This window comes from Sander lucioperca, chromosome 23 (genome assembly GCF_008315115.2).
Source record: "Sander lucioperca isolate FBNREF2018 chromosome 23, SLUC_FBN_1.2, whole genome shotgun sequence".
Lineage (NCBI taxonomy): Eukaryota > Metazoa > Chordata > Actinopteri > Perciformes > Percidae > Sander > Sander lucioperca.
This window is the reverse complement of record NC_050195.1, coordinates 533,596-546,095: the sequence shown is the minus strand read 5'-3', so window position 1 is coordinate 546,095 and position 12,500 is coordinate 533,596. Positions and strand designations below refer to the sequence as shown.

General features: G+C 43.0%; 1 protein-coding gene across 1 annotated transcript; it reads right to left on the bottom strand.

Annotated features, from left to right (window-relative positions):
- Positions 1–10,531: 10,531 nt before the first annotated feature.
- Positions 10,532–12,218, bottom strand: ppp1r3g (protein phosphatase 1 regulatory subunit 3G). The gene is made up of 2 exons (XM_031308635.2): positions 11,969–12,218; positions 10,532–11,234 (listed from the first exon to the last, which is right to left on the bottom strand). The coding sequence occupies exons 1-2, from the start codon at positions 12,178–12,180 to the stop codon at positions 10,562–10,564; spliced, it is 885 nt and encodes a 294-aa protein (XP_031164495.1). The 5' UTR covers positions 12,181–12,218; the 3' UTR covers positions 10,532–10,561.
- Between the last annotated feature and the right edge of the window lie 282 nt (positions 12,219–12,500).

Below are 12,500 nucleotides of genomic sequence, written 5' to 3'. Positions count from 1 at the left end.
TTTTTAAAGTTTTTGTTGCCTTTTTGCTATCATCATTTAAATGTTTTTCAGTTACTTGGCTGTAGTTTGGTATATCTAGCGCTGGTCAGGGGGTGCTTGACTTAAAAACACAATTCAAATGGGGAACATTATTGAAAAGAGTTTGAGAACCAGCGGTCTAGACCGAGAGCAAGTTAACCAATATCCAATGTCTTTTTATCTCATTTCCATCTCATTGGTTGCCATGACTGAATCTAGAAAACTTTGGAAAAATTGGTACCCATGAATATCTCACCTCTTACTGGCTCCTCCTCAATAGCATGCAGCTAAGGATCATGGGTATTGTAGTATTTAGAGCCATCTGAAGTGCCAAACGGATCACACAGAACCTTTGTTTTTCTAAAATGTCTCGATTTTCCAATGAAGTCTGGTTTGTTTCTTCTCTTGGCTCCACAAACGATGTTTTAGCGTGCCTGTTGGATGAGTTAAGGTTAAGGTTGTCTTCCTGTCGACCGTGCAACTTTTGTGTTTCTCTGGGTCGAAAATTTCAACATTTTTTTTGTTCTTTTTCGAACACTTTTCTGGACGTTTCTTGTCGATTTTATTCCAATTTTATTGTCACTTTTTTGGCATTTTTTTTTAATTATGTTTTTGTCAATTTTTTAACAAGTTTTTGAAGCTTTTTCCCATGTTTTTTTGTCACTTTTTTTAACAAGTTTTTCTCACCTTTGGTGATGTTTTCGATCCTTTTTTTTGTCACTTTTTTCGATTTCTTTTGGTCACTTTTTTCAGCGTTTAAAAAAAACTGCATTTTTGTATCTTTTTCCAACATTTGTCACTTTTTTCAGCGTTCTTTTGTCATAGTTTTCAAATTTAGTTCAAATTTGACCCGAGGACAAACAGGAGAGTTAAAAACCGTCCTGGAGTTCACCACTCTGACTTACCTGAACTATTCCTTCTTCACTTTGGACCTTGGTGTTGACAGATTAAACACGTTGTCAGGTTTGTCAACAAGGTTTTTCATAAAGGGGGTCGGACTTCTGAACTTCGGACCGCATGTTTGAGATGAGACGGACCGACAGAGAGACTCATTTTGTGATCCTTTGTCGTCATTTTTAATGTCGTTCTGTGTGCGTTTTTAGATTTAGTTAGACAGACCTAACTATGAGCACCTTCAACATTAACACAAAGCCTTTACAGAGATTCTGAACTGAGACGCTGTGTGTTTTTGTATTCATCTTTTAATAATAGAAGTGAACATCTCTACAGCCATAAAGCACAGAGAGAGAGAGAGAGAGAGAGAGAGAGACCGCCAACTGCACAATTAAGACAATAATGGGACAGAGTATTTCAGACAGATTCAGAATATTTCAGACAGGCCCAGAACCAATATTATTCTTTTTTTCTTGAAATATTACAACTTTTTTTCTAAAAAGCATTTTAAAATGGGTTGATAGCATAGAGAGCCAAAGTCACGCCCTTCTACTTCCGGCCAATGGGACCTGTCTTTCGAAAAAATATGACTGAAAATATGAATTATTTTTTGATCCCGTTTGAATTGAGCCATGAATTACACATATGATGTTCGTCAATTTAATAGATAATTTTGCGAGTCAAGAAAGTCTCAGTTTATTGTCAAACTGTTGAAGTACAAGACTGTGAAAATACATAATTAGAAAAACTGTCACACTTCAAAGTCGCATGGATGACGTCTTAAAGGTCCAGACACACCAACCAGACGGCCGACTGTCGGCAGTGTGACTGATCAGTCTCCCCAAGTTGGTCCAAAAAGTTCCTCAGAACACCGAAGAGACGAGACGTAATACGTCTCCATAACAGCAGGCGGCGCTAATCTGGATTGTCGCCGAAAAATGAAAACCGGCAGCTGATTGGACGAACGCGTCACGTGGGTCTGGTTTCTCCGGAAATTCACAACCAGACTGTCATGGCGGCTCGTTCAGACTACGATCTCATATTGGACTAAAATAGTTCACCGAAACGTGTTTCTGAAAACATTTTAAGAGAGAAATAGGCCGTGCAGTTGCTGAATCTGTCTTCATTTCAGATCAACAAAGGTCAGTTTAAAAGATTTTCATCAGATTTTGAGAGACTCTAGTCACGCTCATCCCGCTCCCCGTTTCCCGGTTAGCTCTCCACCAATCAGATGGCTCATTTCAGTTACACTGCCGGCTGTGCCCGCCCCGCTGATTATACATGTCAAATTAGCCAAAATGAAGGCCGACGGCCCCTCGGACGGACGACAACACGGAACACACCGAACAGACTCGAGTCACCGACCTCGCCAGACTGTCCAACGGCCGATTATCAGGTTGGTGTGTCAGCGCCTTTAAAGAGGGAACAGAGAATCCGTCCGGAAAATTCCAGCGATCCACGTAAACGTCTGCTGTGTCGTCCTTCACGTGTATGATCTGCAGGAGGAGGCTTGTGTCGTCCTCAGGGCAAAGTTGACCCATTTAAAGGTGTCTATATCAAAAATATGGGTTTCTTTCTACTAAATTGCCCAAAAATAACATGAATAGTTCCATACGTGAAACAGGCTGTAATTATGCATCAACATACGTTCCTCTGATCTTAACTATTAGCTCAAATAAGTCATAATTTCAGGAGTTTTAGGCATAATTTTTTACGAATTAAGGTTTTTCTGACCATATACTCTACAAAATAAGTGTAAAACTAGCGGTGATGAGTTGGAATGAAGTTGGCCAAGAAGATGTAACACAGAATTGGGTGATGATTTATACTTTATGCTTTATAAAACAAGCCAAACAGACCGGGTCAGGCGCCTGGGGAGCTCACCTGGTAGAGCAGGCGCCCATATATAGAGGTTTACTCCTCGACTCCACGGCCGCAGGTTTGTGTGTGTGTGTGTCTCTGTGTGTGTGTGTGTGTCTCTGTGTGTGTGTGTGTGTGTGTCTCTGTGTGTGTGTGTGTCTCTGTGTGTGTGTGTGCCTCTGTATATATGTGTGTGTCTCTGTGTGTGTGTGTGTGTCTCTGTGTGTGTGTGTGTGTCTCTGTGTGTGTGTGCCTCTGTATATATGTGTGTGTGTGTGTGTCTCTGTGTGTGTGTGCCTCTGTATATATGTGTGTGTCTCTGTGTGTGTGTGTGTGTCTCTGTGTGTGTGTGTGTGTGTCTCTGTGTGTGTGTGCCTCTGTATATGTGTGTGTGTGTGTGTGTGTGTGTGTGTGTGTGTGTGCCTCTGTATATATGTGTGTGTGTGTGTGTGTGTCTCTGTGTGTGTGTGTGTGTGTGTGTGTGTGCCTCTGTATATATGTGTGTGTGTGTGTGTCTCTGTGTGTGTGTGTGTGTGTGTGTGTGTGTGTGTGTGTGTGTGTGTGGTTGCAGGTGGATGGTAAAACAAACAGTGTGACTGGATGTTGCAGCAGAGGAGGTCAGTTTGGGGTGTTTTTCAAGATGAAAGTGAAGGAGGTGACTGACCCACACAAGGTACCAGCAGCTGCTATTAATAGAGCCATCTGTTAGTTTAAAGATGAGCACACATGCACACACACACACACACACACTAGCTGTTTCATCAGACAAACACACACAGGGAGGATGCTCCGCACGAGTCACGGAGAGGACTTCAGACTGGATCCTGACCCGTGGCCCTCTGCTAGAAGCTTCTGGCCTTTGTGTGTGTGTGTGTGTGTGTGTGTGTGTGTGTGTGTGTGTGTGCGCCTGCTTGAAGCTTCTGGCTGGATTATCTGACTAACCATTGACACATACCAGTGCTTATCCACTCGGCATCCTTTAATCTTAACTATTTGTTGTCATAATTTCAGCTTTTTTTAACTCACAGTTTAGATGTAATTTTATATAAATGAGGAATATTGACCACAAATTTAAAAAATAAGTGTAAAACTAGTGGTTATAAGTTGGTGTTAGTGGTATATACACTGGTGGTAGTGGGGGAATAAGGGCCAAAGAACACAAATGTTGAAAAAAAGGATCAAAAACTTGGAAAATGGTGGCCGGTTAGCTCAGTTGGTAGAGCGGGCGCACATATGCAGAGGTTTATTCCTCGACGCAGAAGGTCCAGGGTTCGAGTCCGACCTGTGACGGTTTTCCTGCATGTCTCCCCCCCCCTCCATCTCTCCCCTTTCACATCTCAGCTTTCCTATCCAATAAAGGCAGAAATGCCCCCCCAAAAATTGGAAAATGCAACAAAAATCAAAAAAGAAAGTGCTCATTTGCAGTTACCAGATAAAGTTACTTTGTGAGTAGAAATACGTGCGTTAGTGCGTCGGTCAACAGAAAGTGTGTCCCTCCCAGGCCCCCCCCCCTCTGTCAAAGCCCAAAAAACCAACAGGTGAAGCAAACACATATGTTATCACTTCCTGCTCAAACTGCGATGAACACGCCCACCACCTACAATATAAGTGCACAATATAATAATGACATACAGTGCTGCTCATGAGTATAGGAACCCATGCTAAAGTTGGAATAAAGGAATAAAAAAAATAATCTTTTGGAAATTGATCTTAATGCCTTAATTAAAAAAATTAGGAAAAATCCAATCTTTAAGGACACCAATTTTCTTTGTGAATGAATAATGTATCATAAGTAAATAAACGTTCTTCCTTAAAATACAGGGGGCATAATTCAGTACACCCCTATGTTAAATTCCCATAGAGGCAGGCAGACTTTTATTTTGAAAGGCCAGTTATTTCATGGATCCAGGATACTATGCATCCTGATAAAGTTCCCTTGGCCCCCACATCATCACATACCCTTCACCATACCCCCACATCATCACATACCCTTCACCATACCCCCACATCATCACATACCCTTCACCATACCTAGAGATTAACATGGTTGTATTTCAGTTAGCCTAATAGCTGGTATGATTTGCATTGAGAGATGATTTTATGGAAAGTACCCCATGACAATCTTCTTGAAATTTTTAGCGAGAAATAGGCCGTGCAGTTGCTGAATCTGTCTTCATTTCAGACCTCACTAAGGTCTATATAAAGAGACTTCAGATACAGTATTAGGGGACCACTAAGGTCTATATAAAGAGACTTCAGATACAGTATTAGGGGACCACTAAGGTCTATATAAAGAGACTTCAGATACAGTATTAGGGGACCACTAAGGTCTATATAAAGAGACTTCAGATACAGTATTAGGGGACCACTAAGGTCTATATAAAGAGACTTCAGATACAGTATTAGGGGACCACTAAGGTCTATATAAAGAGACTTCAGATACAGTATTAGAGGACCACTAAGGTCTATATAAAGAGACTTCAGATACAGTATTAGGGGACCACTAAGGTCTATATAAAGAGACTTCAGATACAGTATTAGGGGACCACTAAGGCCTATATAAAAGCATCCAAAAAACAGCATGTCATAGGACCTTTTAAAAAGACTAAAGTGGCCAAGAGCTACTTGCATCACATCACTTACATTTATTTACATAACACACATATGAAGCTGAATGAAGCTACTGTTTGGACACGCATGAAATTGCAATACACAAAGCTTATGAAAAATAAACTTCACTTCACGTCAATGTTCATAACTATTTTAGACTTCTTTTAGTTATAACTGCATCACTGAAAATATTCCCATCAAGGTCCAAGAAAACATGACCACTTCACACGTCTACGGCCCACAAAGTCAGCTCCCTCACTCTTAATTTCCTCTTAATTTCCGGTTTTCTAAGTTTTTGATACTATTTTCCACCTATTCTTGCCTTAATTTCTTCTTTCTACCATCTTTTTCCAAGTTTTTACATTTTTTTTAAAGTTTTTGTTGCCTTTTTGCTATCATCATTTAAATGTTTTTCAGTTACTTGGCTGTAGTTTGGTATATCTAGCGCTGGTCAGGGGGTGCTTGACTTAAAAACACAATTCAAATGGGGAACATTATTGAAAAGAGTTTGAGAACCAGCGGTCTAGACCGAGAGCAAGTTAACCAATATCCAATGTCTTTTTATCTCATTTCCATCTCATTGGTTGCCATGACTGAATCTAGAAAACTTTGGAAAAATTGGTACCCATGAATATCTCACCTCTTACTGGCTCCTCCTCAATAGCATGCAGCTAAGGATCATGGGTATTGTAGTATTTAGAGCCATCTGAAGTGCCAAACGGATCACACAGAACCTTTTGTTTTTCTAAAATGTCTCGATTTTCCAATGAAGTCTGGTTTGTTTCTTCTCTTGGCTCCACAAACGATGTTTTAGCGTGCCTGTTGGATGAGTTAAGGTTAAGGTTGTCTTCCTGTCGACCGTGCAACTTTTGTGTTTCTCTGGGTCGAAAATTTCAACATTTTTTTTGTTCTTTTTCGAACACTTTTCTGGACGTTTCTTGTCGATTTTATTCCAATTTTATTGTCACTTTTTTGGCATTTTTTTTTAATTATGTTTTTGTCAATTTTTTAACAAGTTTTTGAAGCTTTTTCCCATGTTTTTTTGTCACTTTTTTTAACAAGTTTTTCTCACCTTTGGTGATGTTTTCGATCCTTTTTTTTGTCACTTTTTTCGATTTCTTTTGGTCACTTTTTTCAGCGTTTAAAAAAAACTGCATTTTTGTATCTTTTTCCAACATTTGTCACTTTTTTCAGCGTTCTTTTGTCATAGTTTTCAAATTTAGTTCAAATTTGACCCGAGGACAAACAGGAGAGTTAAAAACCGTCCTGGAGTTCACCACTCTGACTTACCTGAACTATTCCTTCTTCACTTTGGACCTTGGTGTTGACAGATTAAACACGTTGTCAGGTTTGTCAACAAGGTTTTTCATAAAGGGGGTCGGACTTCTGAACTTCGGACCGCATGTTTGAGATGAGACGGACCGACAGAGAGACTCATTTTGTGATCCTTTGTCGTCATTTTTAATGTCGTTCTGTGTGCGTTTTTAGATTTAGTTAGACAGACCTAACTATGAGCACCTTCAACATTAACACAAAGCCTTTACAGAGATTCTGAACTGAGACGCTGTGTGTTTTTGTATTCATCTTTTAATAATAGAAGTGAACATCTCTACAGCCATAAAGCACAGAGAGAGAGAGAGAGAGAGAGAGAGAGAGAGAGAGAGACCGCCAACTGCACAATTAAGACAATAATGGGACAGAGTATTTCAGACAGATTCAGAATATTTCAGACAGGCCCAGAACCAATATTATTCTTTTTTTCTTGAAATATTACAACTTTTTTTCTAAAAAGCATTTTAAAATGGGTTGATAGCATAGAGAGCCAAAGTCACGCCCTTCTACTTCCGGCCAATGGGACCTGTCTTTCGAAAAAATATGACTGAAAATATGAATTATTTTTTGATCCCGTTTGAATTGAGCCATGAATTACACATATGATGTTCGTCAATTTAATAGATAATTTTGCGAGTCAAGAAAGTCTCAGTTTATTGTCAAACTGTTGAAGTACAAGACTGTGAAAATACATAATTAGAAAAACTGTCACACTTCAAAGTCGCATGGATGACGTCTTAAAGGTCCAGACGCACCAACCAGACGGCCGACTGTCGGCAGTGTGACTGATCAGTCTCCCCAAGTTGGTCCAAAAAGTTCCTCAGAACACCGAAGAGACGAGACGTAATACGTCTCCATAACAGCAGGCGGCGCTAATCTGGATTGTCGCCGAAAAATGAAAACCGGCAGCTGATTGGACGAACGCGTCACGTGGGTCTGGTTTCTCCGGAAATTCACAACCAGACTGTCATGGCGGCTCGTTCAGAATACGATCTCATATTGGACTAAAATAGTTCACCGAAACGTGTTTCTGAAAACATTTTAAGAGAGAAATAGGCCGTGCAGTTGCTGAATCTGTCTTCATTTCAGATCAACAAAGGTCAGTTTAAAAGATTTTCATCAGATTTTGAGAGACTCTAGTCACGCTCATCCCGCTCCCCGTTTCCCGGTTAGCTCTCCACCAATCAGATGGCTCATTTCAGTTACACTGCCGGCTGTGCCCGCCCCGCTGATTATACATGTCAAATTAGCCAAAATGAAGGCCGACGGCCCCTCGGACGGACGACAACACGGAACACATCGAACAGACTCGAGTCACCGACCTCGCCAGACTGTCCAACGGCCGATTATCAGGTTGGTGTGTCAGCGCCTTTAAAGAGGGAACAGAGAATCCGTCCGGAAAATTCCAGCGATCCACGTAAACGTCTGCTGTGTCGTCCTTCACGTGTATGATCTGCAGGAGGAGGCTTGTGTCGTCCTCAGGGCAAAGTTGACCCATTTAAAGGTGTCTATATCAAAAATATGGGTTTCTTTCTACTAAATTGCCCAAAAATAACATGAATAGTTCCATACGTGAAACAGCCTGTAATTATGCATCAACATACGTTCCTCTGATCTTAACTATTAGCTCAAATAAGTCATAATTTCAGGAGTTTTAGGCATCATTTTTTACGAATTAAGGTTTTTCTGACCATACTCTACAAAATAAGTGTAAAACTAGCAGTGATGAGTTGGCCAAGAAGATGTAACACAGAATTGGGTGATGATTTATACTTTATGCTTTATAAAACAAGCCAAACAGACCGGGTCAGGCGCCTGGGGAGCTCACCTGGTAGAGCAGGCGCCCATATATAGAGGTTTACTCCTCGACTCCACGGCCGCAGGTTTGACTCCGCCCTGCAACCCTTTGCTGCCTGTCATTCCCCTTCTCTCTCTCTATGTCTCTCTCTCTGTGTGTGTCTCTCTCCCCTTTCATGTCTTCAGCTGTCCTATATAAATAAAGGTCTAAAACGCCCAAAAAATAATAAACAGACCGGGTCAATGTTGACCATGGTTGATGGAAAGACAACACAAGGGTTAAATTATAAAAACATAGCAACTGTACGGAGGCACGTTGCTGCCAGGCATGAAACGGAAAAACATTCACGTTTTTACGTGAAAGAAGTTCTCAAACGTATCTCTCAAAGGTCCGCATCTGATTTTAATTCCAGCTCAAAATAACATTTAATCAACTCACTTTTTGGGACATTTTAGGACGTGTAGGACAGCTGAAGACATGAAGGCGGAGAGAGAGAGAGAGAGAGGGGGAATGACTTGCAGCAAAGGGCCGCAGGGCGGAGTCGAACCTGCAGCCGCTGCGGCGAGGACTGAGCCTCTATAGCCTATATATGGGTGCGCGCTTTACCAGGTGAGCCACCAGGCACCCCATCAATTCACTAACCTTTAAGCAACATACATTCAAGTGGAGTTTCTTCCGTTTTCCTGCTCAACTTTTAAGGAATTTAGTTCCGTTTTTTTATCTTTTCCAACGTTTTTATCGACTTTTATTTAGCTTTTTTCAACTTTTCTGTCTTTCCCCCCCCCCGCGTATATTCGACATCACTAACAATTAATTGATCAATAGACAATTTTCATAACACAAAGTAGGTCCGGATTTACTTGCAGTCTGGTCCGGATGTGGACCTTGGTCTTTGAGAAGCGCCGGTTTATTGTAAGAAGATGTTTTGCACGTTTAAACCAGGGATGCACCGAATTCAGGATTCGGCTTCGGATTCGGCTGAATTTTGGGCTTTTTGACGAGGTTGGGTTTCTGCCGAACCTTAGAATTTTTCCCAGTGAACCGAACCCTACGTTTGCACTCCGCGCGCTACGCTGGTCGCCGTAATGACGGCGCCGTTGATTACAGGAAGGTGTTTACGTAGGTGGAGCGTTCAATGCAGTAGGCTGTGATGAAGTGAAAATGGAACTGGTGAGCAGAAAAAGTGTAGTTTGGCAGAACTTTCAGTCAAAAGAAGGCCATTCAAGTCCAGCTACATGTTCAATCTGCAATGCTGATTAGTCTGGTGGTGGCGAGGACCCTAAACTATACACAACATCACCGCTGTTACAACATCTGGTATCAAACATCCGGAAGAATACGAGTTGTGCATGAAGGAATCTACAGACAGCAGCCAAAATGCAGCAACTTCAGGTACGGCAAAGGAAGGACAGTCACTGTTTACTTCATTAATGAGTTTACTGTGTTCATGGACTGAGGATGGGACGAGGATTCAGCAGAATCTCAACCAGTGGATTCAGTATTCGGCTGAACCCCAAAAATCTGGATTCAGTGCATCCCTAGTTTAAACAAGATATTTTCATCGGGCGTAATTATCAGATTGGCAACATGTCCGTCCCACTCTTTCAGTCCGAAAAAAAGTTATATTTACAACAAAAGAGGAGAACCTACGGGCGCTGGGACCACGGAGGAACAGCGTGAACAGAAGTTTGGTTCATTGTTTTGTTGTCCAGTGGCAACAACCACTGAAAAATCTCAAGTCATTACAGCCACAGTTTACTTTTTCTTTTCTTTTTAAGATTTTTTTTGGGGGCTTTTCCCTTTATTAAGTAGCGACAGTGGATAGACATGAAAGGGGGAGAGAGATGGGGGATGACACGCAGCAAAGGGCAGCAGCAGGTCGGACTTGGACCCGCGCCGCTGCAGGACTCAGCCAACATGGGGCGCACGCTCCCACTGAGCTAGAGGCCACCCCACAGTGTACATTTTTAACAGTGACTTCATATAATGCAAACTGCAGAAGAGTTTATTAAAGCTTTAACGCACAGATTTTAAGTTTTTACGCACAGTTCAGGTGGAGAAAGCGGCGCTGCCAAACGTTGTGGTGCCGGGCATGCAGCGGTACTGAAAGCTGTAGTTCTGCCCCTCGTTGTTGTCCCAGAACTCCCCCTCGTCGCTCCGCAGGTACACGGCCAGGTGCACGGCCGCGCTGGGCCCCATGAAGGGCGGCGTGTACACGGTGAAGCTGAAGCGCTTTCCCACCAAGCCCGGGGGCGGCTCCGCGGCCACGGGTAAAGCCTGCGCGTCCACGTGGGAGAGCCAGTCGTTGAAGGTGTACCTCACGCCGACTTCTGTGCCAGCGCAGCCGTCGGATAAGACTCGGATCTGCCCGCGCACGTCGAACTGCGTGATGGCGATTTTCTCCACACACACGCGGAGCCGCTGCACTCGGCGCTCCGCGTCCCGGGGCTCCGGGAAGCACGCGACCAGCCGGTCCGTGTCCAGGCTGCTGGACCTGAAGCTGTGGCACAGGTCGGACAGGAAGTCCCGCTGCGGGAAGCTGTTGTGTCGGGACAGGACTTTACTCGGGATCCGCGGCTCCTCCAGCGAGCTGAAGTGCTTGACGCTGGCCAGGGTCATCCCCATGGAGTCGGCGAACTTCACGTGCTTCCTCTCGTGGGGACACGCTGACACTCCGAGCAGCAGCGCGGCCGGGCACGCGGGCAGAGACTTCGCTCTCCTCCTAAAATAATACATAATAATACATTTAATATACAATAAAGTGCTGCTTTATTCCATTGCCATCCACTAAAAACAACAAGTAGCTGCATGTTAACGCCAGATAAAGCTGTACTCTTACCAAAGGTTATAATAATAATAATAATAATAATAATAATAATAATACGTTGTATTTATGGGCGCCTTCCTCGACACTCAAGGACACCTATAGATGTATAAAAGATAAAAACAGATGCACTTGGCTCTCCTCCTAAAATAATACATAAATAAGTAATAAATAATTAGGCTATCTGCGAGTTTTGACTGGCAGAAAGTACTATTTCATTACCATCCAGTACACACTCAGACAGAAGTACCGTAGTTTACCTAAAGGGTATATATAGGTATGTATATGTATAATGCTGGTCGCAGCACAGGTTCCCTTTTAAAAGGCAATATTGTGTCCCCTTGTCTTTCATTTTCTATCTTCAGATTAGTCTGCAGGTCCAGCTCTGTCCTCTTAAGGGACATATAAAGTGTATTTGTAAGTATAGGAATGTTCTTGTCTCCTACCTCCATTTTTGTAGTTAGTGTGTAGGCTACTAACTACAAGTAGCTGCATGCTAACGCTATATGAAGCTGTACTCTTGGCTGCCAATGTTGATAATAATGATAATAATTAATAATGATAATAATTAATAATGATAATAACGTTCACGACACCTTCCCTGGAGCAGAAGCCCAAAGCAGCAGGCCTACCTGTCTTTCATAAACCTCTCCAGCTGGGAAGCGTCCAGCTCGTCCTCCAGATCTTCTTCTTCCTCTTCTTCCTCCCCCTCTCTCTCGTCTTCTTCTTCTTCCTCCCCCTCTCTCCCCTCTCTCCCCTCTCTCCCCTCTCTCTCCTCCAGGCCGTTCTCCGCTGCCAGCCCGGCGCGGTGCGGCGCGTGGAGCTGCGGAGGTGCGCGGGACATGGCCGTTCAGGAGTCCGCGGTAGTCCAGCTGCGGTGCGGGGCGGCTTGTATACAGCTCAGACCCCACCCCCCTCCCCCCAGCCCTTTCTAGTTTCCTCTCCTCCCTTTCTTTTCTTTCCTTGCCTCCTTTCCTTCCTTTCTTTTTCTTGTTTCCTCCCCTACTTTGCTTTCCCCTTTTTCATACTTGGACTGCGACCCTCCCCCCCCCACCACACACACACACACACACACACGTGATCTGTGAATTATTGAGGGACTGCAATCAACATATTACATGTGTCTGTCTGTGTGTGTGTGTGTGTGTGTGTGTGTGTGTGTCT

Coding starts and splice junctions, on each gene's coding strand:
- ppp1r3g (XM_031308635.2), bottom strand. CDS start 12,180: ATGTCCCGCGCACCTCCGCAGCTCCACGCGCCGCACCGCGCCGGGCTG. Junction 11,235..11,968: donor GAGAGGTTTATGAAAGACAG/GTAGGCCTGCTG, acceptor GTATTATTTTAG/GAGGAGAGCGAAGTCTCTGC.